Genomic DNA, 27,157 nt, shown 5'->3' with positions numbered 1-27,157 from the left:
CGCGGGTCCGAGTTCCGCAAAAGGGCCCGCGCGTTTTCGCGATCTTGTGTAGCGAAATTTCACTCTCGGTATCGTCCCTGCCCTCCCCAATTCTTTAAGTTTATTTCGTATCATTAGCGACAATTAGAAATCTCAACCGAGCTTGAATATCCAGAATCTTCACAATTCTACCAATAGCACTGCTAGAGAATATCAAACCGGGTTCAAATTATAATGACACCTTCGTCGGGTAACGTCAAAACGATTAAAACGAAACACGTGAAATCGATATGACTGTATCGGTACGTCGCGCAGAAATGGCTAAAGCCGTGTAGCATAGCAAACTGGGCCAAGATTATTATAGAAAACTGGGAAACGAGAGTTGCGTAATTGTGGCAACGAACTTCTAGGACCATAAAACGCGTGTTACACGTCCCGGATCCTTTCGATTTCTTCGGGATCGTTCGGACAGAAAATCGTGTGGCAGTCGGCGATCCATCCACGCTAGATCGATCCGTGAAATCCTCGCAAATTAGCGGCACCAGGATTTCGCACGGTAATACGAATTTTCTACACCACCATGTTCCCTAAGTGTCCATCGAGTAACCCGTGTTCGCGTAATTACGAGTTTGCAGCATTGTTTGCCCGAGGACACGTCGGTTTCGAAAGCTTCCGGTCTACGAACGATTTTTCGTTTCTACCACGACGATCTCCTCGCAACAACTATGCTCGGTTACGAACGGAAACTTTCGCACGTTTCAAAGAAAGAACATTCATTATCGATTCGCATTGATTTGCAATTGGATTCGTTGTTCGTCGATGCCCGTTGATAAACTCACCGTTTAGAACAATTGCAGATAAAATCGGCGCTCTTGTTCCCTGGCCTTTGCGGATTTATTTCGACGAACTTTCCGGCCCGTTCTTCCTTCTTCTTCTTCTCTTGGCGAACTTTTTCCTATTTACTTCATCTTATCGCTCTGACTACCAGACCAACTCCCATAAAACTTCCGCGGAGTTGCAACCATCTTCCAAACAAAATAAAAACTTGCAGAACCTGCGTTTGTCACAGACCTCTGCTACTTGTAACCACCTTCAATCTCTCGGACGTTGACCATCGCGAGCGAGCGGGTTCAATTTTTCGTGAACTTTCGTTTAATTGCGCGTCGATGCACGTCCGACAGGCCCGGACAAGTTTTTAATCCGTGCAACCTGTTTCGCGGAAGAGAGAAGACATCGAACCGCGCCTACAGTCTGTTATTTCAGCTCGATTTTTCGTGACTTCGTAACACGAGATTTCCAATGTAACCGATTTCGTTTCTCACGTGGAAAATCGTGCGAAATATTGCATAGAAAGCAACGAAAAGCTTCGCTTTTCGTATAGCTGCGAAAACAGGAAAACATTTTAACATAATGACAACCTTGAGAACGTGTCCCGATCTCCGTTCCAATAAATAGCGAACGACCGAAATAAATAGCTGTCAAAGTGGCAGCGACGAGAAAGGGTGCTCGGTTCTCTTTTCAATGAGAAGGAATTGAACGAGCAGAAAAAGAGAAGACAATAAAAATGCCGGAGAGAGCTCGCCGAAAGTTTCCTTTTCGCGTAGCGAGAGAAGAAAGGGAAAGACGGTGGGCGTCGCGACTGAATGAGCCCGCGACAAAGGGGAACGCCGTGCAGAAAGAAGCGGAAAGAAAAGGACGGTTTTCGCGCGGTGGCATCAGAGTCGTGTGACGAGAGACGAGAGAGAGTGAGAGAAAGAGAAGAGAGGAGAGGTGAGGGGGCGGAGGCGCCGAAACGGTCTCTGCCGCGATAATTCCATTAAAGTTGCACGTCGCGTAGAACGCTACGGGCGCTGCCTGACGTCATGCCACTCGTTAATGATCCCGGCGAGATGAAAACGCGCGACGGAATTAACGCGTGCAACGATCGTCACGAAGCAACGCGTTCCCGCGACCAACAGACGTCGTAACACTTCTTCTCCTGCTCGTCTCCGATCATTCGCAATCAATCAAACCCATCGCGGGGATCCCGTTCGCCTAACAGCCTCACCTGTTTCCACCGAGAACGTCCGGCTTCGTTCCGCAATCCCGGAACCCACGATTCTCGAAACGCTAATGAAGAAACTCTGATCGGTCCTAGAATTTTTGGGAAGCTTTTGGCAAGACTCGGAAAGGTCCTAGAAGTTTTAGGTGGTCCCTGAAAGACATTACGAGGTTCCAGAATTTTTAGGAGGGCTTTGGTAAGACTGAGAGGATGTAGAATTCGTGTAAAAGACTCTTTCAATTTCATCCTCGTTTCCGGACGCTGCGTATCAGACTCTAAAAGGACCGTGCTTCTAATGTTTCATAAAGCGGATTGCATTAAATGAAATATTGCAACTATGAAGCCTTATTACGGACACTGTTAGCGAAGCAAACGATGGTGGCGAACGTGTTAATGTACAACACAGAGGGGAACGAGGGCTCCCGTTGATGCGAGGCGAAGGAAAAGGACGAGTAAACCGGTGGATAGCGATTATTGCAAGGTAGAACGCGCGAGATAGAACGGAATAAAAACAGCCGGGAACGATGTAGAGTCTCTCCGTAGATCGATGTAGATCGAAGGAGCAAAGTTTTAGGAAGATCTGAAGTCTAGATCGGCCGCTATTAATCTTTGAACCGGGCAAATTATTCTTTTATATCGTCACAGTAAATTACGCGAGTCGAATGTCTTTTTTCTATAGTTAATGGGTTAAGTGATATACCAGTTCTATATAGTGTGCATAATGCAGATTTGCGTAATGCACGTTTCACGCTTACATGTATAGTCGGTGTTAACACACTCTCGGTCGTTACGTTAACGTCGTCTTTCCTTTAAAATAATTAAAAGAAAAATACAAAGCAGAGAGTCTGGGGAACGGGGAGACCACATAATAAACTGCCATGAATTAGCATCGAGTCGACACACTCGATCACAGAAATCTGTTGATCGACCTCGAGATTTCGACTTGTAAACAAGTCCAGACAAATCTGCATCCGCGTCCATACTCGGAAGGATGAATCGATCGAATGAGAGAGAGAGAGAGAGAGAGAGAGAGAGAGAGAGAGAGAGAAAGGGGACAGGAAAAAATGAATATTATTCCGTGTGGAACAAAACAATCGCTGAAAAAAAGAATACATCTCGCTCCGAAGCGGATTACGTTTGCATCTAAACTTAGCAGACCATTTTATTAACATTTCGCTTCTCTCCCCGACCTACGCTCCGCTATCCTCATAATTATCATTTCCAAAAAAGAGTAATTCGACAGATTTTAAAGTTCCAGCAATGGTAACGAGCTCTACAAAGTCTTATCGCGAGTCTATTTCCGGATTAAAATATTGTCAGAAATCGGAAAAAGACACCGGAAATCGGTGCTATTGTTTCGCAAGAGTTTAATTCACAAGGAGATCGCTTCCGTCATAGTTAACGCCGGGGAAGATTGGAGTAGGAAAAATTGCTGCGTCGGTAACATTTTAATAACGAAGGAGGGACGTGTATGGGAGGTAGAAAATTGTAGTCCAGGGAAACGCGAGAGAGAGAGAGAGAGAGAGAGAGAGAGAGAGAGAGAGAGAGAGAGAGAGAGAGAGAGAGAGAGAGAGAGAAGCTCCCGTCGTTGCGACGAAAATTGTCCCGCCACGTTTGTCTCGAACGGTTTCCTTGGACGCGGAGAGGATCGCGTGCCCGCCGTGACACAGAAAATTGCGATACTCGATTGAAGGTATCGACGCGAGTGCCAATATTTTTTCCCAGTCCGCTTCGCCGAGTCATAGTTCTCGGCACGATCGAAATTGCCGTTCCAGAATCGGCACAGTTACGAAATAGGACACGCGTGTCGTTGCGTCTTCTCGCGATTATTACCCGGAGAGATATTCGTCTCGATCTCCTGAGAACGCCGATCCAGCCGGACCGAAGTCGATCGAACACGTTCGCAACCGTGTGGATCTTGATCTTTATTCTCTCGTAGTTTAACACCAGCTCGATCGACCAACTGCATTATACTTCGACCTTTTCATTATATTTTTCATAATTCAATCAAACCACTCTATACTCTAGCTACGCTTTAACCTTGTTGCAATTCACAGATTAAACTCGGCACGTCGAGTATATTAACGTGAAAATACATTTTCTGTACAAATAATTCTCTCGTATTTTTGGCACTGCGAGCGCTAACGATAGGACAAATCGAAGCGAGAAACATCGTGGCGGAACGGTGAAATCATTAAGCGGACCGGATAAATCTTATTCCGGAGCGGGACGAGTTAAAACGATTTCGTGAAACTATTAATACAAGTGCCACGACTGAATTAAATGCCGGAATCTTTGGATAAAATCGTTGAAATAAATGATTTTCTGGGAAGTTAAATTCGAATGACCCGACGGGGTTATTAATATACGGGTTAAAAAGAGGATCGATTGACAAAATCTTTCGATAGGATTCGCGGAATAAATGGACTGATTGAATTGTTAAGGTGTTCGGTAGAGTACGGGATCGTCGAGGCGCCAGAAATCGCGATCACGAAAGGTCACGCGTTCGCGATCGCGCCGAGTTATGCAGAAAAACAGCCTCGCAGGTTGCAGTTTTCCGCGGTTGCGATATTGCGTGCGGTAATTGCAGGCCGAAGGGGAACTTGCCCTGCCCCCTGCCCCCCCCCCCCTCTCCCCCTTCCCCCTCCCGCTCTGTCACTCCGCAACGATCGGAGAAGAGAGCGAGAAAGACGATCGGGACTCCCGGTGCACGAGATCACGTATGCTAATGATAATTATCGGGTTCAAGCGCACTGGAAAGATCAATTAGTTGTGCCGCGAGGAGAATGTTACGTGGTCGCGATTCTGCGACAACGGATCGACGAAAAATATCGTGGATCGTCGAGACCGACAACGGAATCGGGATCGAGATCGATAACCATCGCGATCTCCCTGAAAAATAGGCCAACGAAAATCGGGATTCTTCTCTTAATTACTATTCTAGTTGAAGATTTCCGTTGAATTCCATAAAATTCAGCATATAATACAGAACAATTTTAATTCAATTCTATAACTACATTCGTTGATTAATCATTGTATACTGAAGAAAAAATGTTACAAGATTCAGTTTATTATAGAAAATTGAATAAACCTTCGGTAATACGAGAGAAAACGAACAACTGGTAAAATCGACGTATTCGACAATTTTTTGAAATAGTATCGATTGGAGGGACAATGTTGCAAAACTTGTGTGCATATAACTCAACGATACACAGCTAACTCGCAACAAAATTTCGGATAGAAGTAAAGACTGCAAGACCATGTAAAAATTTATCAAAGTCCCCGGTCCAGTTAGGAATGCTAGAATTTGGAAGATTAATAGAAGACAGAATAATTGCGACAGGAATTTTTGCTTTCAATAAATGAGAATCGCCGAGAATATTCGCAGAAAGATCTAGAATCTGATGTTAACAGGTTAAACACGTGGCATTGCTGTGTCTTCCGGAGAGCCAGCAGACTGTAGCCGAGTGAATGCGAGAGCTCTTCCGAGCGCTCGGCTTTAAGTTACCAAATTATGAATGGGAAAGCGTCCTCCGAGGATCTTCCCTTTAAGAAAATAAGAGTGAAGGTGGGAAAAGCGCGAGTGAAACGTAGGACCAAAAAAAGAAGGAAAGAAGACGAAACTGCTCCGAAGAAATTAAGATGATTCCGAAAGGGAAGCGGAAGGTTGGATGCAAATTCGCTCGGATTTGATTGGAAATGGCGGATTCTCAGTTGCCGAGGGATTAAACTGTCGCGATTGCATAGGTACGAGTAATTACGCGATGCAGTCGGCCAATTAAACGAAGGTAATGTCGGATAACGCGACGGTAATGGATCTCGTCTGGCAAAAGACAGAGGACAAAGAGAGAGAGAGGAAGGAAGGAGGAAATGTGTACCGCGAAACGGTGATTTGCAAAAATTTTTCAGCGTCGCGCTAGCTCGGCGACGCTCGTCATACCGTTCGACGTGAAGATTAATTAGCGTCACGATTCGCTCCCCGTCACCGCTATTGACACCGGTGTGTTTTACTCCGTTGTTCTTCCCTCCCGGTTCCGTTCCGTTCCGTTCCGTTCCGATACAGGAAGAAGATGGTCTCCCTCGAGGTCTTTAGTTTCTCTCTCCCGATTTTCCACGGCCGTGAAACTCTTCTTCTCAGTTTCTTCTTCGCCAGCCTCCGCTTCGAAAGTTCTCGTTAAACGGTTGTTCAGATAGCGGAAACGTTCTCCGCGGAACAGAAAAAGAGATATTGTCTCGGGCGGAATATTCGAGGCTTGTAAATTCCGCTGCTCTTTTCTCTCCGCTAGATCTCGTGTTGTGTTTATTTAATCGCCGGTTCGTTAATTTTCGCCGGATATTGTTTACGATTCGGCCTGGCTGTAATGAGCCAATTTTTGAGAAAAGAAGAACTGCCTAACAAAATTAATTGACAAAGAATTACGAAATGAGAGGCATTTCAGATCGACGGGGAAAAACGAAAAAGATACTCGGATACATAAATAAAGGGAAGCGCGATATAAATCGCGTAAGACTCGCCGAAGGAAAATGCAATTACAACCGGCGAGGTTTAATATCGTGCCGCGGCGAACGTCCCGGTTGCGTTTTCAAATCGGAGAAAAAATTCTTTCCCTCGAATTCGCTCTTTATTATTTATCCAGATATATCGTAAAATCTTTTATCTCCCATTTGACTACGCTGCAATTCGACGGTTGAAGAGTGGAATTATAACGCGATCGGACGAATTAAAATATAAAACGTTTTTTGCACAACTACTTTTCTGTGCAGAGCACACGAGGGTGCGCGAAATTCCGGAAGTCGGTTTCCCTCGGTTTCGAGCAACGAACGATTAGTTAGGGGAACGGGAGAAGTGTCGATGAGGCTATTCGGTGGCCGGCCGTGCTGCTCCAGTAATTGAATTTGATTTTTTAAGATGTCCGATGGCTGGCAAGGCCGAACGATAGTTTTTCTCCGGCCGGCAGGAAACGGATCGGATACGTAATTCATTACGGCTTCCTCCGTTTAACGCTGCTAACGCTTCCGCCGGTTTTTTTTTTTTTTTTTTTACGGCGCTCCCCGACTTTCTTCGCGCGCTGAAATTCATCTTGCAGGAAAAAGAAGAGCGGCACTCGGGGCCCCTCGCGAAAAAGGAAGCAAGAATAAACAGGGGGAGAATCGGGAGCGCTATAAACCGGGAACGCCAGCCAGAAACCAAAGGAGAACTGACTTTCGGCTTCTTAAGCCTTTGCACTGCCATTTTTTTCGACTGCCACGGCTTGCTCGCCGGACCTCGACGCTCCCGTACTTCGCCTGCTGCAGCAGGAACAAATTCCCTTTGGAATTTCCCGTCTATACGAACGGTTAAACGCCGACAAAAGAAACGGAAGATTTTCTTCTCGGCTGAAAAAACAGTTAACACTAGAACTACCACACCAGTCAAAATGACTGGTTTGACAACTTTATTTTAAAATTCCTACTTCATGTTATATTTTTTCTCCGCAACGATGTAATGACTTTTGCAGGGATAGCTAAAGGAATAATATAAGAAACTTTAATTTTGTTTTGTTCATTTAAAATAAAAGTAATTTTTTATCATGGCTACTTGTACCAGTACCGGTCAATTTGACTGGTGTGAACTTATTGAAACGTATAGTATGAAGGGAAGGACCATAACAACCGACAATTTTTTTACAAGCTTGTCGCTGGCATATAAATTATTAGCCAAAAGAACCACACTGGTTGGCACAATACGCGGAAACGAAAGAGAACTCACAAAAATTTGTAAAACGAAGAAGGATACCATGGCTCGCTTTTCGTCGCTGCTGTATCGATCAAATGAGATTACACTCGCAATTTCTAAAAGTAAGCCGAAGAAGAAAGTTTTTATCCTGAGCTCAAAACATAAAACCGTCAAAATTGGAAAAAGCGAAAAGGGCCTATCTGAAACGGTCGAATTTTATAATAAATCAAAATTTGGGGTAGATGTAGTAGATCAAATGGCAAAAAATATAGCGTGATTTTATATAAGGAAACCACAGGTGAGCAGATATCCAGAAAAGATTTTAGGTTTCAATTAGCAGATGAACTTGCCGGTCACTATGAAAAATCACGGATAGAACAAAGAGCACCTGAGATCCAAAGTACGTCAAAGAACTCACCTTATTCGCGCAAATGGTTTCGGATAGGGTACTGTAATAATAATAAGACTACCACCATATGCAATCTTTGTAAACAATATGTATGCGGAAAATGCACGCAGAAGAAACTTTACGTTTGTAAGAACTGTGACGAATGATAACTTTTGTACCTAATAATTTAAGTTATATTTGTATCTTATTTATTCTATTACGTTTATTATTATTATTATATTATACTTCTTATATTTACCAATGGAAATTTATTTTAATATTCTTGTTACCTAAGATTTTGGTACTAAATATTCTTCATTATTGTACTTATTGATATTATTATAGTTGTTATTATATAGTTTTTATGATCTCGGAACATGCAGTTCCTTTTGTAAGATAATAATAAATCAATAAATATAAAAATATTCTACTATTACGTATTCTTTAAAGACCAGTTATTTTGACTGGTTTTGGTAGAGATAGCTACGTCTCGACTGTCGGTAGTTCTAGTGTTAATAATATTCAATGCATTTATTATTTGATACATTTTATTTCTTGTTCACGCCTCCAGTACCGCGTCCACCAAATTCGGGAGTTACACAGTTATTCGCCTTGAATGTTGCGAATTTGGTTAGGCTGCAAAATGGAAGAACGCTGTTTAAAAACTCAGTTCAAAGTGTCGCGACATTCAGTGCACGGTTGCATCTATCGATTTCTCAACCTCGAACGTCTTCGACTCTCGATCCAATGATGCTTCATCATCCTTCCAAACGTCACAAATAATAATTATGGATTATCCGCGCTGTGTCCGACATTCTCTTCCATTTGCGAGACGTTCTATCCGCTCTTGAAACGTTTACGCCAGTATCGTCTTAACAGCGTCTTATCGTTTCTCGAGCATCGAAGCTGCCTCTGCGATAAAAATGAGTCCGTTTGATGTAGAATTTTCGCTATTTTGTAGCAACGGAAGATAAAACTTGTAGACCCGATCACGACGCGGACTCGAGCACGCACACATGCAACTGATGCACCTGCTGGCCGGTGTGCACGAGCGCGCCGATCTCGATATCGAGAGCTCGAACGACAGCCACTCGTAACGCAGGACCGCTCGTCCTTGCAACCTGCCAGGATCCTTGCCCCTCGGTGTTGCGTCAATCGGTGTCCGCGTGCCTCTTTCTCTCCGCGATCGTGCAATCCTTCATATCACTCGGATACCTTCCATTAATTATCCCCGCGGACATTTATCGCGGCCGTTCCGTACGATTTTCGACGGACGATCGATAAAACCGTCCGTTTCGAGTCCAACTTTATCGCTTCCTCGTCCCTTCAATTTTGAAAGATTCCGCCTCTTCCCCCTTCCGGAAAAAACCTGGTCCGGTAAAATATCCGTCCCAATATTTAGCTCAATTACTCGATCCGTAAAAATACAAAAGGATCAACCCTTGGCTCTGCGATTTCTTTCGAATTTTATCTCGATCAAAAGCAAAAGAAGATATCGTCGCTATATCTAGTAGTAGAATTCGACCGTTGCAGTGCAATACGATTGTAGTCTAGGAAACGGATTTTCCGTGTTTCCGATTCAGATCAAAGTCTTCTCGAATTTACGCAGAGAGAAAAAAAAACCACTATAGTTTCTTGCGGCCATAACTCAGTCCGCGTTTTAACAATGTTGAAACGACCGCTCTATCCAGCCGCTCCATTTCCTTCGATCGCTCATTAACGACCGAAACCCAGATTTCAATCTCACAACAGAGTGAGTGTTTAATACGACAGAGGCTGCAATAAGTCGTTCTATCTATCATCTGGAATTATTTATCGCGATGCAACGGGGAGTAGAACCGGGCGACGACAAAAAGGACTCTCTGGTATAGGTATATATCGGCGCCGATTTTTCTATCTATTTCCGTAGCATCGCATAATGTTCTCTAATTATTACCCTTTTAATCCAGATCGGTCGCGGCGATAAGTGCACAGGCAGAATTCCGAGAATTTTGCAACATTTCTTTGTTATTATTAGTCGCCGGTTGCTTGCTCGGTCGTTGCGTCGATCCATTAGCCATACATTTTTGCTCTCTTTCTCTCTCTCTCTCCCTCTTCCTCTGTCTCTTTGCTCTCCTCTCCTTTCTCTCGCCGATATTTCAGGGTTTCCTAATTGACGTATTATCTCGGGCTAATTGTCCCGGTGAGTGGCGAGCGCAAGAGAATCTCTCGCCGGTTTTTACGATCCTAGACTGTCTCGTAAATAAATAAATAAATATTATTCCGGCCGTGCGCTGATGCCGATACAGTCGCTTTCTAATTTAGCAGGCGACCATCGGCCGATAGTCGCATACGTTCCCCGTGTTCCTGCTTTCGATCGCTCGCTCGAAAATAAAACTAACTCGTTCAGAGGAATCGTTCGCCGCCGCGCCGCGCCGCGCCGTTCGAAACTGGATCGCGCTCGCGAACGAGAACGATCTATTTGCAACTCGTTAACGCGCCGGCATGCACCTTGACGATTGTTTACCGGAAATCGATGCAGAAAACCTGTCCGCGTTTTATCGGATCAAGGCGAGACGGAGACCGCTCGGAGACGATTCTAACGACGATCTGATGATTCCAGGGGAGGATCAATACCGAGGCGCCGGAGGATCCAGCAGCGGGAGCCCGCCGGCGAGCTTGCTGGTGGTTCCTCAACCTTTGACCGTCAAACCCTCGCATCCCTCGCACCTGAACCCCCACCTGGGTGGACCGCACTCGCATCCGCCGAGGAAGTACCAGTGCAAGATGTGCCCACAGGTGAGTCTATCGAGTTATCCATTTTTGTACAATCGGCGTGTTCAATTACGGCGCCATTTTAGAAATGTTCAATCAGAAACTGGAACGAATGCCTTCCTCCATCATCCCTCTATCTCTAATAAATATTTTGCTTCAATATTTTTCGACAAATTATCCTGTTATCGCGTTGTTGATGCATTTATACGCGTTTCGTTGAAAATGCAGTTACCTTTTAAATAGACAAACAAGACTCGAATCAAAGACCCTTGACTCACTGAACCGGTGAGTCAACAGACTCTTTAGCAAAAGGCAACGGTAACGATTAACATTCTACGTACCGACCGATGACGACTACACTTTAGTTAGAAAGCTTGAGAAAAACCGAAAAGACACCCCCCACGCGATTGATCCTCGCATTCTCGTGTAAGAAAATAAGCATAAAGTCAAAATACAGTTAGCTAGTCGGTGGCGAAAAAGCTTGAAAGGTTCGACAGGGGCGAAGGGTGCGAGAGGAACGCAAATTTGTCGGGTCAAGGGTGGGAGGTGGAGGGGGCTAGGTGCAATTAAATCGGTAAAGAAACGAGGTAGACCGGTGCAGGACGTAACAGCACATTCTTGGGCCGATAATGGCTCGTTTTACAGCTCTTCAACCCTTTGCGGGCCGTTCCGGGCCCAGCCTGAGGCTTCCTTCAGCACAGTAGTGGCTGATTTTTACCGCAGGTACATTCGTAAAGGCCGCGATTCAACAAAGCCACGAGGGTTATTCGGCTCTCGCCACTGTTGTAAAACACCGGCCATTCATGCCGGCAACCACTTTTCTCCGCTCCTGGTGTAATACACCGTCGGGTCGACTATAGGGGGACAAACAGAGGAGAGAGAGAGAGAGAGAGACTTTCTCTTCTATTCTCTCTCTCTCTCTCTCTCTCTCTCTCTCTCACGGTTTCCCCCTTTCTTTCTCGCTATCTGTCGTGCACTCGAGCCACCCTTCGACCCACCGTGAGCTCAATCTTCGCGTCTCGTAAAGCTTTGAGACGCTTTCTTGATCATTCTTGCTCTTTGTTTCTTCTCTTTCCGCTCTTCCTCTCCTCGGGCAGGTTTGCTCGATGATTAATTTCCACCGGGGATGCTTCGGCTTATTTTTCCTGACTTTTCTTCCGGAAAAATCCTCTGATTTTGAGAATATTCTGACCCATTATTTGCAATTTCGTCATCGTGCTGCAAACAATCTTCAAATATTTGCGGACATTTAAATTTATTTTCCTGCGAAGTAGGTACCTCCTGAATATTTATGAAATTAAGTATGTACTTTAGAACCTTAGAATGATTACACAAAACCATTTAATTTTCTTGAAGACTAAAGAATACTTAGTATACTCGATGTACAGGGCGAGTCTCGTCGTAACACGACGATCTCGAATAACTTTTAAGTTGTTTGCTGTACCAAGAAATGTTTCGTACAAAAGTTGCATGGTTTTCTGGGGGGCGTCCAGAGTGCTCTAATCTGTTTTTTTATTACTTTGCTTTTTTATCGAGATATATGAGGGTCACCTTTAGTTTTGGAATGTCTAATTTTTTTCTCAAATTCGGATAAATTATCAAACTCTGCGTAAAAAAGTATTATACCAAGTGGGACCTAAAATGAATAATTTCTAAGATATTTTTTAAACAAGTTTTATTTCAAGCGGTTTTCAAAGTGCTGTCCATTGCAGTCAATGCGCTTGCGTAATCGAATTATCAGTGGGCGAAGAACTTGTTCCAGTGTTTGTGTAGTTATTTCAGCACATGCACCAATAATACGTCCTCGCATATTTTCGGCCGTCGATAGTGGCTCGCAATAGACTTCATTTCTTTTTTTTTTTTTACTCTGAACCTACCAAGCACAAAACATATAAAAGTGAAACGTCTTATAGAAGGGAAAAGATTGAAATTAGTTAAACTTTGTACTATTTTCATTCTAATATGTGCTTAAATAAAGAAGTCCATTCAGTAATTTCCTATGAAATTCCGCGATGTTTATTATCCAGGTCTAGGCGACATACATAGAGAAACCAGTGTATTTTACTTAATAATATTATAATAATAACGGTTGCGCCGTTCTGGTGACTGATTCTTAGACGAAATCTGAGGTTGTCGCCGAGCGTCGCATTTGAAATTCACAGGGCACGCTGGAAACCTAAGAGTCGTATCCGTCTACAAGTCATAAAAGCCTATGACTATTAAGCGATAGCGACATGAAGGCTGAGAAAGTGTCTTTCTCCGATACAATGTTGCAGATAACTCGAGAGACGGCTTTCGAGCTTCGGCCTCTCACCGCGGTGGTGTGGGTAGTTCCACTGACTCCAAATTGTAAGGTTGGCACTGACTCGTAATGAGAATTCACTGTACTTGCCGCGATTACCAAGCATAATGTGCTGGGCAGCCGTCATGTTGGTACCACATTATTTGACGTATTAACACGTTGACTGCCATGTCACCCATATGTGGGTGACGGAATTATTTGTCCAGGTATTCATTGTACAAAATTTTATTAGGATCTGTAAAATCCAAGAAAGTTGGAGGACTACTATTTAATTTTTTTTTATTTCATTAAATAACTTTGATTTTATGGAATTTTTGAGGTTTCTAGTTTGGCAGTAAAGTGTTAAACACTTTACATTTTCTAATAGGCATGGTAGTGTACCTCAGAGAAGAATGTGGAGTATATTTGACGCCGATCTTTCATTGAAGCACGGTCCAACGATCTGGTGGCCAGTTATGCCGCACCAAACATTCACATTCCACTGTATAATGCATATTTCTTGTATCAACATCTCCACAATTTGTGAACGCGGCTTCGTCGCTCCATAAAACAGTCTGTACAAATGTACCATTTGAATCTTGCATCCGGTGCAAAAACCACTCACAGAACTATACGCGTTTTTCAAAGTCTTGTCCATGTAGCTTTTGATGTACTGACAGGTGATACGGATCAAAGTTCTCCGTATGAAGAATACGCGCAACACTTCTTTAACTAATGCCCATACCACCGGAGATCTGCCGTGTACTGATATGTGCGGATCATGGGCAATGGCTGCTAAGATAGAAATACGACATCCTTCATTATTTACAATTTTATGATAAATTTTACGTTTCTGTACGTTCAAATTTCCATGTTCTTTGAGTCTTCTACTAAGCCTTGAAAAGGTAGAATGCGATGGCTGGTTTCGATCAGGATACTCAGCCTGGTACAAGATCTTGACTCTTATAGCATTTTCTTCACACGCACCATAAACGATTATCATATCGTATTTTTCACTTTTACTGAGCATCGTAATAATACATGTAGCACCTTCCTCGATACGACTTTAACATTTACTAAGATGCTAAATAGGCAGTTCATGTTAATGAGTTTTAACATCTAACCGGCAACTTGTTTACAAACATGGCCTGACGTCGCAAACAAAGTCGAGTTTTACGAATCACGTTGACTGAGCGTGTTTCCTAGGAGATGATTATTAATTTGAAAATATTTCAGTAATTATTCATTTTAAGTCTCCCTTTGTATAATACTTTTTTACGCGGAATTTCATAATTTATTCGAATTTGAGAAAAAATATTAGACATTCCATTTAAAACGCTGAAGGTGACCCTCGTATCTCGATAAATAAGCAAAGTAATAAAAAACAGATTAGAGCACTGTACGTCCCCTAGGAAACCATGCAACTTTTGTTCGAAACATTTTTTCGTAGAACAAATGACTTACGAGTTATTTGAGATCGTGACGTTACGAGACTCAGCCCGTATTTAAAGAGAGCGAATAAATGGATTCTTGTTCGACCGGAAATCGAGTGTTCCAGTCTCTTGAAAAAATAATATAAATTGCTCACTTAACATCCCTTCCCCCAATCGGTATTCTCATGAAGCATCGGGAACGCCGTGGAAAACGGTTATTACAGTATATTTGCACCATTAGTTGCCACCGGTCGAATTAAATAAAAATTTCAAAGCAAATAGCTTCCAAGAAAGAAGCAGTCGAAGTTGCAACGAAAATTTTCTACAGTATTCCCTCCCTTCGTGTTCGCAGATACGTTTCCACAACACTTCCACTTCCAACTTACGTACACCGTCTCATCTTCTATTAACATAGTATCAATCATACTTCGCTACTCAGAAGTACGGTGACTGGTTTCAAGAGTAAATTATACTTCTATCCGTGTACTTGCAAGAAAAACGTCACGAAGACAAAGAGAGGAGAAAACGGTCGCGATTACGGCCGATAAATAATTGAAGAGGGGGCTCCCGCTCTTCTTTTTATAAACATACACCGTCGACGGAGGGTGACACGATCCCTTTGTTTGGTTCGTTCTAGGGGAACAGGACTGTAGTTGGAAATCTCTCAATTTCGATTCGAATTCGCATTGGATCAGATCCCTTCCATAAATTATTAGCCACTCCGAATAAATGTATTCCTCCCACAACCACTCCCTGACTTCACTGGTTCCTCATTATTTTCCCTACAGAAGTATTGTAGGGATGCGAGTGTGACTGAGTCAAGATGATTGTTTGGAATGGTTGTGAGTGAGTGCGACTGTGTGTAACGCGAGATGCACGTGTGCGTGAGCCGCGTCGATGTCGCTCGATCGGCGATAGCGTTTTGCTTTTCGGCGGAACGTTTTTGTTCTTCGTAACGGAGCAGCGTCAGTAGAGCGAGAGTCACGAGCGAGTGAGTTGACGTATTGAAGATTGCCGTTTGAGAGTCGAGTTGTCGAAGTGAAATAAAGTATTTCAGTGAGATCGGTGGCCGATCATTTCACCCGAGACGTAGGAGTTTAACCTATTTCTACAGTATATTAAAATCAATTCACTAACAAACCATTTGTCTGTTGTCTCTGGTGTAACGGATAGTTTAAGAACCTAGCGAAAATATTTTATTCTTAAATATTTTATTCTTCTTCAGAGAATTGCGTAAGGGTTGAACGTGCAACGGGGTCATCTCGAGTGCAATTTTTCCAGCTGGTGCATACCTTGATGTCTTTCAACTCGGTACTGTCGTTACACGTTGTGCAACACTTTGAGCTGTCTCATTTTTGGACTAACGTTTGTGCGAACGATGAACAGTGTGCTTTTGGCGATGTACTTTGGAGAATACGCAACGGACGATAACGTATCTCGCACGCGGCGGACGTATCGATTCTATTTCCATTCGAAGCGGCGCAGAGTTTCGAGGTTTCGGCAGGTAGAGGGAACGGGATCGACTCTGTCTCTCGAAATCGTGGAGACAGCACGCCGGGACTCGTTTACGACAAGGACTTGCCGTTTACATCTTGTAATCCCCCGACTCCGGCGCGGATTAGCGCCCAGAAAGCCCCGGATTATCGCGCTCTCGTACCCGCTCAGCTCGTGAACGTCAAATATTAGACGCTCGATTCTCGATCCTCGATCTTCCAGACACGGCAAGGAACGCCGACACGCTCCTGCGCTGCGGCGATCTCTAACCGAGAGTGATCGTCCTGATAACGAGTGCCTGCCAGGTTTACGCGACCATAGATTGTTGCCGGATCCACAGTTCGATTCCGAGCGCTGTTAATGGCTCTAATTCCTCCCCAAACAGCCCCCGATCCTTTTTAACAAGCCTCTGTCAAATTCATTTGTCGATTGACCTACATTAAATTCGCGAGCCCACGCGTATCCCACTCTGGAGGTGCTTTCTTCATCATAAGACAATATGGATCTTACAGTTTCTGATCATTTTCATTGAAAATTTCAAGCTCCGGTTCTCCTCGAACACGCGTGGTTCAAACTTGAAAACCAGGAAATCGAACCAAGTTTCATATCATTTTATTTTTTATTTACTAAGGATGTCGACAGACGACCCTTAACCCGTTGCTGTACGATTATGTTTACAGCTACAATGACATTGTATTATTGTAGTAGACTATGTTTGAAATTTTATGCGTTTATGGCAAATATAGGTAGGTAGAATTTAAATTAGTGTAAAGATTACGCGCGCGTAGAGATATCAGTGAAATTAGTAAAGAAAGAAAGAACATTTTACTTGGCCCGTGTTTCTTACAATTGATGCACGACATTTTCATTTCGCATAAACAACCCAGCTTGATACTGTACGACAAAGGATTTCCTTAAGAGATTTAACTAAAGAGGGATTGTCCTTGCTATATTTATTTTGAAGCTTAAAGTAGTAGAGTCTATTAGAGTTTTTCATCCCTCGGCATTGCGTTGGGTTAAATTTGCCAAAGGTGTTAATTTGCGCAGACGACTCCAGAAAGATTGTCTAACAGTTCCGAATTGGATTGAACGTTTGTTTTGAGTTTCTTGGTGGTTTGTTTGGCAAATTAGCGGAGGCAATCGGTTAATCCTCGAGAGGGTTGTATAAAGACGTCAAAGAACGTGGTCCTGGCTTTTTCCTGATCCTCGGTGTGGAAAAGCGGTGTTTGGGCTGACGCGGCAGGTAGCGGAAGGGTTAAGAGGGAAAGAGAGAGAGAGAGAGAGAGAGAGAGAGAGAGAGAGAGAGACGAGAGGCGATTTTCGAAAATTGAACCGCCGCCGATGTTTCCCGGGCGAGACGAGCGTTTACGACCGGATTTCACGGGTACCTTTCCTTGCCGAGCGCGTCGCTCTAACCCTTTTTTTCGGGTTTGTTTGCGGATTTAAAAAAAGTCCTTTAATCCTTTAACTGCTGGATGGAACGAGCGTGAAAGCCGAGGTCCTCGTACTTTCTCTTTCTATCGGGCCGCTTCTTCCTCCGGCTTTTTATTTTCTTGTTATGACCTAATGGCACTCGCGATTATCCATGGATTAGCAGGCGCGACAATGGCTGCCAGGCTTCCGGCCCTCTGTTTCCGCATTTTTATTAATTAATATGGTCGAACGCCTTCGTGTCGTCGGCTGACCCTTCGAGGACTACTCGTTCGACCGTTTACGATCCGAATCGTTTCCCCCCTTTTATTTTAGAGCTTGCTTCAACATCGTAATTGTACATTGTACGATCGAACAAAATTATTGGAAAACAAATCGATTCGTTTGACCTAGGTGTATATAGCTGCTTAACGATCTCTTGAACTTTCGACGATCTCCTCGATCTCTCGGTTTCTCGGGATCGTGTTCCAGCGATCTAGCAACGATCCGACAACCGTTGCAAAGACACTGGGCCCGGAAGTGGTCGGGGTATCCGTAATTACGCGGCGGACAGCAAGATTTATGTGCGCCGATGATGGATTTCGTGAAATTTCGCGGCGCACGGTTTTATGAATCGCGTTTCGCCCGACCGGGAAAGCATAAAGAAGAATCGAACGAGGAAACGTCCGAGCCCGCGGTTGACAAGGGGTTAAAAAGAGCGAAACACGCGAGTCGAAACGAAGACACGCAATTAAGGGGGAGGGGGTGGGGGTACGCGGCGCGAGTACCGCGAGGATGCAAAGCGAGAAGTTAAAGAGAGGCGAAGTAACGAAGAAAAATAAACAGGGGGAGGGCTGTGTAATAAATAAAAATGCTCGAGACGGAAGTTCGAGAAACCGAAGGAGGAAGAAGAAATTTCGAGGGGAAAAAAAGGAATACGAAGAAGAAGAGGTAGAAGAAGAAGAAGAAGATGAAGTGTAATGTAATTAATGACACGGGAAGCTGAAATCCGGGTGGCAAAGAAGGGAGGGGAGGGTGCAGCCAGGAGAGCGAACGGGACGAAGAAGCAATAAGCGACTATGGAAGAGAGTTGAGACGTAGCAGAAGTCGAAGACGAGGCGGAGATAAAGTGGCAAAGTTTGCAATAAAAGAGGAAAGACGAGAAAGAGGGGAAGAGTTTCGCCAGGTGTAAAATAAGAGTAGAAGGACGGGCCATGGTAAAGAATTAGCTCTTACACACCGGCGCGTTAAAACATGACGGAGACGCGCGAATTTCGTATCACCGACTCGCGAATCTATCGGCTCGGCTAGAAAGCGTAGAAAGTCTTATCGGTTCTCTTCCCACTGTGACAACGATGCCTACCGGTTCGCAAGACACGAGAGAACGTGTACATTCGTGAAAATTAGTAACATATATCCCCTTGATATTACTGCAAGAAATAGTCGACAAAAGAAATTTCAGTTGCGCTATTATTCTCACACAGCGGTCTACATGATAGTCGACTTGCGTGAATTCTCTGCACGTGTTGCAAGAAACAGGAGCTACTTACGAATCCCTTCAATTCTATCGATACTCTCCGATTCTTTTAATCTTATTGCCGTTTTTCAAATTGCAGCTGCACTCGTTTCTCTCGTGAATGCACAAAATCCCCAATGATAAGAGAACTTGCACGGGGATCTAATTACACGCAGGTGTGCTAATCGGACAACGCTCGATCGAATCAAATAAAGTTCTCGCTTTCTCTGACACCGAGAAGAAAACATTTTAGCCGGTCCTAAAGAAAGGCGACTGTTACGGTGAAAGCGATGCATGTTTGCGTTAATGAAAAAAAGAATGGAGGATTTGCAAGAAGATAAGGCTGGCGAAATAAGAAGCTGACAAGCTGAACGCCGGAGGAAGATGCAAGGAAGAGAGAGTCGAGAAAAGAGAGAGAGAGAGAGAGAGAGAGAGAGAGAGAGAGAGAGAGAGAGATCAGCGATCGAAGGACATTCGGCGCAGCGCGCGGCGTACGATGGATCGTTAAAATTTAATGATATTCACCGAACGGTTATAGAATAGGACGGATTATCATAGACCGGAGGCCAGTGAAACGCATCGCGGCTGATCTGACACATATACCTTGCCCGTTTCCGTTGAAAAACAGCAATTATTGCCTGGCCATTCAGCGTGTCGGCCTGGTGATCCATGAGAGACGCGGAGATCGCGCGACGGATTTCGCTCGGCTCGGCTCGGCTCGGCTTCGCGTCAGCAACGCTGTCGCTATTATACCCGCGATCTCATCGGCGCCGGATTAAAAACGGTTTCAGCTCTATAATAATTAAACCGCAAAAACCTACAGGCAGCTGCCTCTCTCCGAAACCATGATCCTTTCGCGATGAGAATCATTTTAATTTCTAGTCGCGCTTCGTACGTCTTAAATCAGTGGATATTAAACGAACCGAGAAAGGATGGAAACAATCGAGAATGCATTAAGACCGAAGAAAAACGAAGAGGAATCGCTATGGGAGAATTTCTTAAGATTTGCCGAGAGAGGTGATCAAGCTGAAATGTTATTTAAGTAGAATTGACCGTTCCATTCCGACGACTGTTGAAGTTAAAAACGTTTGACGAATCGCTTCCCATCGATGGGCCAACGACGACCTTATTTTTATTACGTTCCGGAAAAAGCAAATTTAAAAAGCACAAAAGAGACTTCGTGTTTCGGTAAATATGTATTTGTTATACGCATTGTAACGAAATTACGTTCCAGTGGCTGCGATCAGGCAAGTAGCGCGTAAATACACGCTAATGATGCAAATCGGTTAAGCCGACGCTAGTCCACGGTAGAAGGTACGCTCTTCAGCCTCGGGCAACAGACCAGAATCAATTCCGCCGACATTGTCTTCGTCTCGATCGATAAAATAGGCGGTCCCGGACGATCTCTCAGGATCCAGCACCGCTTCTTTCCCATTTGCGAGAGCGAGAGAGGTTGCAAAAATTCGCCGTGTACATGCGTGTACCGTTGCACAAGATCTATGTAATTTGCCCGGGCCGGCTTCTTTCTCTGCCTCCTCCCTTCTACCTGGTTCTTTCGCAGCCCTCCCATCGCGACGATCTGTAATTTTCGTCGATTTAATCCTGGACGAGTGCGCTCGGTGTATTTATTACACTGTAATATTGAAATAAGCGACTGACGAATAAGCGGGTCGACGCGGAGAGAGCAGCAGCAGACTGCCTCTGTACTCGCATACACTCGCGAGAGAGAGAGAGAAAGAGAGAGAGGGCCCACCGTCGCTGATAAGGCCCGCGGAGTCATTAAACCATTCCCTTGATCGACGTTTAATGAACAAAATCGTAATCACGAACCGAGCTGCCCGCGCCCGCTTCCTCAATTATCGACGCCGAGGACGACTATCTTGACCAGCCGCGAATTAGAGGTATCGGGGCGAATGGAGACTGCATCCTCCTCTTCGATAGTTCATCGAGCAGTCTAGCTTTCCAGCCATTTCTCTGCAACTTGTTTCGCTTGCTCTTCGGGGCCACGGGACTCGCTCCGGAGCCACTCGGCCACACCCACATAGACCGGGCCACGCCTACTCTAAGCACACGGTCAAATCCACTTATCAGATTTTATACTCCACAGATTTTTCGGGATTTCTACTTGCTGTAAATGCAAGAAACTAATGTAGCTAGCTAATAGAAAATAAAGATACGGTTATATTTTGATATTTTGTGCAGAATTCACATTCTGACAGGCCTCGAAGTGGACGACCAGTTGAATTTGATAATGACACCCTAAAATCTCTAGTGGAAGCTGATCCAAAATTAAGTATACAAGAATTATCGAGAAGCCTTGGATCCACATGGTCAACTATACAAAGGCACCTACACGAAATGGGAAAGGCATATAGGCAAGGAATATGGGTGCCGCATCAATTGTCTGAGATCAACGAGAATATTCGTCGATCAATTTGCACTTCATTGCTATCCAGATTTCGTAGAGATCCATTTCTTAGCAGAATCGTTACCGGAGATGAAAAATGGATTCTTTATGATAACATAAAGCGTTCCAAGCAATGGCTGCACCAACCCCTAAACGTAGCTTATCACTTAGAAAGGTGTTACTGTGCATTTGGTGGGACTTGTGGCATAATTCACTCTGAGTTGTTGAAACCTGGAGAAGCAGTTACTGCTGAGTTGTATTGTCAGCAATTACAACGACTGTATTCAGAACTATTGAAAAAGAGGGCATCTTTAGTCCACAGAAAAGGTGTAATACTGAAAAAAAAATCAAAGAATTGCAATGGGAAGTTTTACCGGATCCCCCGTACTCACAGAAAATTGCTCCCTCTGACTATCATCTTTTCAGATCTCTGGAGCATTATTTAAGAAATAAAACATTTACTTCTGTACAAGATGCAAGGAGGCACCTTGAGTCATATTTTGCTTCACGAACCCTGGATTTCTATAAGAGGGGGATTGAAAATTTGCAGGAAAGATGGCAAACTGTCCTTGACAATGATGGAGATTATATAATAAATTCAGAAATAAAACTTGAATTTAATACAGTGTTTGTTTTAGATTTCAAAATAACTGATAACTTATGGGTCCCCCTAATAATATATAGCTAGGTAATATTTCGATTAATGTCGATAGTAGAAGCACTAAGCAGCGCTGACTGAGTTCGAGCAGAATCGAGTAGTTTCGAGCGTGAAATTAGCCGAAGAAACGGATCTCTATCCAGGTTGCGCGTTTGCTGGAATTAATCAGGATCTTGAATTGTTGAGAGGCGAGATACGTCGAGGCGAGATGCTCCGTAGAAAAGGAAAATCTCGATTGGCAAAAAGGAAAAAGCGGGGGTAAGGACGCGCGGATTCCTCCTCGAGACGATAGTTAATAATTAGCGTTACGAGGAACGGCGTGGCGGTGTCGGCCGGTCGACGTTCGTTACGTATTATTTTACAGCCGGACGATGATTCTTATTGTAATTAAGCGGCAGCGGCGGACCCAGCCCCGGGAATCGTAAATTTCGAGTTTATGGAGACGGACGGGAGCAGCCGTGGTAATATTAATTGCGCATCGGCCGTAATGGCCGGCGTCCGACGCCATTGTTTTGTCGGGCTTGTTCTTCGGGGGGGCCGGAAAGAGCCGGATTCGAAGAGGAAATGGATCTCTCCTTCGAGATCGAGCATCCGCGGCGCGGAGCCCATTCTTTTTCTCGTTTACGTCGTTACCTGGTGATTTAATCTCGCTCATGCTCTCTCTCGCCTCGACACGCCGCCATTTTAATTCGCTACGTTTCGTAATACTGACTCCGAGAAATCTATCGTTCCTCTTTTTTCGGCTCTTTCCTCCGAATTGCATTAACCCCTTGCGCTATGATTTATTTTACGGTTATTACAACTTCTTCGTGCTTGAAAGAAAGAAAGAGAAAATTTATATTTATAGCGTGTAAACACAGGTGACAGAAAAATCGAATTTTATTCCGGTTTAAAGGAAATCAATAGCATGAGAGTTTAATGAATTCCGAAATTTTCAACACCAGCAGGACAAGGGGTTAACTCGACGCGAGTACCTCCGATAAATCTTGTCGCGGGCATCCATAATTGTCGATTCTCGATTTTCAGTGATTCTTCCACGCATTCGCGAGAGGGAGGGAGAGAGAAAGAGATATTGTACGCGGACAAATATTATAGAAAACGATCCGCTCTTCGGCAGCAGTATCGCGTGAACGTTACGCGGCTGAATTTCCAAACGAGGATCGAACGTCTCGCATTACCCTCAACGTATCCTGAACATACCCGCGGCGTAAATAATTTTTTTCGCTTCATTATCGAACCGGGGGTTGCTCCGATCAAACGGGCCGCCCGTCAGAAGTATTATTTTACGCTTGTCGCGGCCATTTTTCAGCAGCCGCGGAGGAATTACAGTCGACGGAGGAACGCCTCCGACCGGTAATGAGAATCCAGTATTCTTTCCCTTCAGCCGTTCGTGTTGCCGAAGCCATGTTGCATGTTACTCCCACGGAAAACCTTGTCGCCGATCAAAGAACACTAAAAACAATGTCCCTATGCTTAATACAAACGCTAATTGCGAACGCAGGTAATTAAGCGATGCTTTTAAATTCAACCATCGAAAGAGACAGGCGAAACCCGATGCGTTTACGGCACTGAGCAATCTTTCGAAACATTAAGAAGTTATTCTAATTTTATTGCAACCAGAGAGAAGCTCTTGACGAGTTCTTGGACTGATTACGTTTGAATCGCGAAGAATTGTTAAGTAGCAGCGAAATTTTGTTGTATCGCGAAGAAGTTGAGATCCGAGGTAAGATCTCAGTAATTGATCTTCGAATCGACGACACGGTGAAATTTTTTTATCTCCAGGAGGAATTCTGATCCGATCTGGGATCGCGACTTTGACAGCTAGTGGCGCGAACGCACCGATTCGAGCTTAGATGTTCCCCGAGGCATTATGGGATCGCGATCATGGACAGAATTTTGCGGGACAATAAGACTCGACAAATGAGAATAATGGAGGAATGAAGAAAGAAGAATAAATCGTTCCCGGAAGTGGCGGGGAACGGTGATTGTTCACCGCACGGAAGCGCGTTCACCTCGACGATTCGACCAAGGAGAACGAACCTAACCGAGGCGGGGCGAGGCGACTCGCGGCCGATATTATTCCGCGAATAATTTCCGCGGCGCGGTTAACTAGATCCGCGTTGCGGTTTTCCGGCGAGGCGCGGTACTCTCTACTCTCTCTCCGACTCCCCCTCTCTCTCCCTCTCTCTCTCTCTCCCTCTTTCTCCTCTTTTGCACTGTGCTCGGCCCCCGGTTTCAGGGGGCCCCCGATCGTTCGATCGATCGCTCGATGATGATGGCTCGAGGATGGAAAACGAGCAGAAGGAACGAGCAGAAGGAGAGTTGATCGAAAAGGTGGGCAAAAAGCGGCCCGATGGAAACGGAAAAGACCGAGGGACGAAGAGTCCAGCGCGCCTGCGTCGAGGCTGCCGTTGCTGCTACTGCTCTCCTACTGGTGCCTCGTGGAACATGAATCGAGAGGTCGATGAATGAGAAACGACCTCGCGAGGATCCTGATCGAGAACCGCGGTCGCCGCGAGAAACATTCATAAAACCGAGAGCTTCGAGCTTCTGAAAGTCCGTCGACTTGAAACGGTCCGCCAAAACTCTAGGAAACGTTTGTCCTGCTGTTTAATTGGCTTGTACAGTCCTGACACGTTCGCTGTTGGTTACGGACCTCGGTTATCCAATTTGTTCCAATCGTTTGGTAGACACAACTCTGCGAAGTTCCGACCATTTTATGCATCCTTTGGAAACAGTATAGAGAACAAAGTTGCGCGTTTTGGTAAATGCGTGACGAAACAGCAGCGGATCGTAACAGGTTGACAGACAAATTACAGCCGCGGAAAATTCAGCATAACGATAGTAGTATTGTTAATCAAACCAAAACTGGAAAGCTAAAATTTATTATAGCTGTTATTCCTACAAGTCTCCCGCGTCTTTCAGCGCTAACAAAAATGATTGTTCTCCAATATATTACCGTATCAATTAATCTCTAGATCCGATGAAAAGACAGTGTCACCCATATACGACCGACGTGGTGGGCAACGTGTTAATACGTCTACGGCAGCTCTAAGTTTTTAAGTTCGGAGAACCGTATGCCACCCAGTATAGTGTTTTCATTTTCCTTCGGCTCCGTTCTCATCTTTCCGGTCGACGAAAGAAGTCCGTCCTCGTATCGAGGTTTCCGAAACAAGATCCGTCGATGACAAATCTACGAAGCTCGTTTCTCTCTGATAAAACTGCGTGATCTCGAAGAATACGTTTCGAAGGACTCCGAACGAAGGAGAGCCTGGCGTTCCCAGAACTTCGATGATACGGTGCACCGAATCGACAGTTATTGTGGCGAATAGGAAACCGAAGAGTGGACGAGGGTATATAAATCGGAAGCACAAAGAACGAGACTAGCCGAAGCATCAAAATGAAAAACGAAGTCCGGAGTGGCTATCGAAAGAGTTGTCCAAGAAGAAGAAGAAGAAGAAAAGAGTGAAGTTGGGGCAACTGAAGTCCGACGGGAGAGGAGATTAAAAAGGAAATGGAGGAAAGCGGGAGACAGCGGAAGAAACGTCGCAGAAACTGGAAGAGAATTGCGCGCGCGCACGAGAGAGAGAGAGAGAGAGAGAGAGAGAGAGAGAATTGGTAGCGAAAATGATCGGCTTGGTGCGACGGAGAGGAAAAGGGAATCGAATGGAAGAGGACGCCGAGAGACCGAAGACCGAAGACCGAAGAAAGATGGACAAGGAGGATGAGGCAGGATGCTGTGCTCGTCACGGTACACTAGCCCCCGGACTTGAATCCCGGGCCCCCCGGGCACGGAGGTGCATAGCTTCATTCACCAGCCAGCCACTTTTTTACCCTTTCTTTTTTCCTTCTTCTTCTTCTTCTTCTTCTTCTTCTTCTTCTTCTTCTTCTCTCCGTATTGCTTCTCGCTCCCGTGCTCTGCAGCCGCACTGCTCTGCTCTGCTCTGCTCTTCTTCGCTCCGCTCAGCTCCGATCCGCTCGGGTCCAGTGTGTGCGCCGCTTCTGGAAGGACGATGGGGAACCACGTCCGGGAGATTACAGTGTTGCGAAGTGACAGTCGGGTCGATTAGGCTCCCTCCACTGCATGCAAACCCTCCTCCCGTCCACTTTTCTTTCGGAATAAACCACTTTTCACCTGTCCCCATTACAATTGCGATTTTTTGATCGTTCGATCAATTAATTCGTACTCGTCATTGACATTCGTTTTAGAGATTTACGAGGGCCATTTTACAATAATTTTTTTGTTTGATAATAGTTGGATGTCCGTGAGCTCATGAGGCTGGAAATTATGTAGGAATATATAGGAGAGTATTAAATGACGAGTAACATTGTCTTGTCAGGTTATCGGGTCAAGCACGGAAACCAATCTTCTCGAGCCTTTGAAATTCTCAGTGCCCGTTCTACTCCAGTTTCTTTTATTTCTCCGTTAACTGTGTGTCTGTCCACAAAGGATTGAACAACTTTAAATTCTTTGAAACTTCCCTAGGAGTTGCACGGTAGAATATTCCTGAAATGATTTTGTTGATCTACCTTGAAATTAGCTGTTCAGAGTGTATCTAGCACATCGGAATCGCAACGGCTTTGTACCCTAAAAAAAAAAAGATTAACTCTCTTCGAAATGATTTCGTCTAGCAGCTGAACTTTCCCGATACTTGGAATTATTTTTCGAATTAGTTTCGAAGCAATTTTCTGGCAAGGTCGAATTTCCTCGACGCTTTTCGAGGAGGGGACGAACGATGATCGATATTATTTGCCGAGCATCGCCGTGGGCAAAACGAGACACAGAAGTTGTCGGGAGTAGCGGCGATCGGAGCGGGTACAATTTTTCAAATTACACGTCTGCGAGGCGTCGTCCGCTCGGTGGTAATACCTTGTCCTATACGTATCCTGGATATCGAGGTGCTAGTCATTCGTTGCCGAGGCTGCGTATTTCTTGCAACAGAGTGTCCCTTCGTATATATCTGCTAGGTGATTCGCGTGCGCGCCTCCGCCTCGCGCGTACAACGGTGTGCAACGGTGCAACCTGCAACCTGCAACCTGCAACGCGGACAACCAGTCGGCCGCGCGGCCACGTCGTCGT

General features: G+C 44.8%; 1 protein-coding gene across 1 annotated transcript in view; it reads left to right on the top strand.

The window, feature by feature from the left end:
* LOC143353154 (zinc finger protein rotund) overlaps positions 1-27,157 on the top strand; it is a 236,837-nt gene that overhangs the window by 131,548 nt on the left and 78,132 nt on the right. Inside the window, exon 5 of the mRNA XM_076786255.1 lies at positions 10,727-10,902. Within this exon, the coding sequence (XP_076642370.1) occupies positions 10,727-10,902 (176 nt within the window). The remainder of the gene's footprint in view (positions 1-10,726; positions 10,903-27,157) is intronic.

The sequence above is a fragment of the Halictus rubicundus genome, chromosome 1, assembly GCF_050948215.1.
Source record: "Halictus rubicundus isolate RS-2024b chromosome 1, iyHalRubi1_principal, whole genome shotgun sequence".
Taxonomy (NCBI): domain Eukaryota; kingdom Metazoa; phylum Arthropoda; class Insecta; order Hymenoptera; family Halictidae; genus Halictus; species Halictus rubicundus.
The sequence above is the reverse complement of the archived record's forward strand: the minus strand, read 5'-3'. Positions and strand labels throughout refer to the sequence as shown.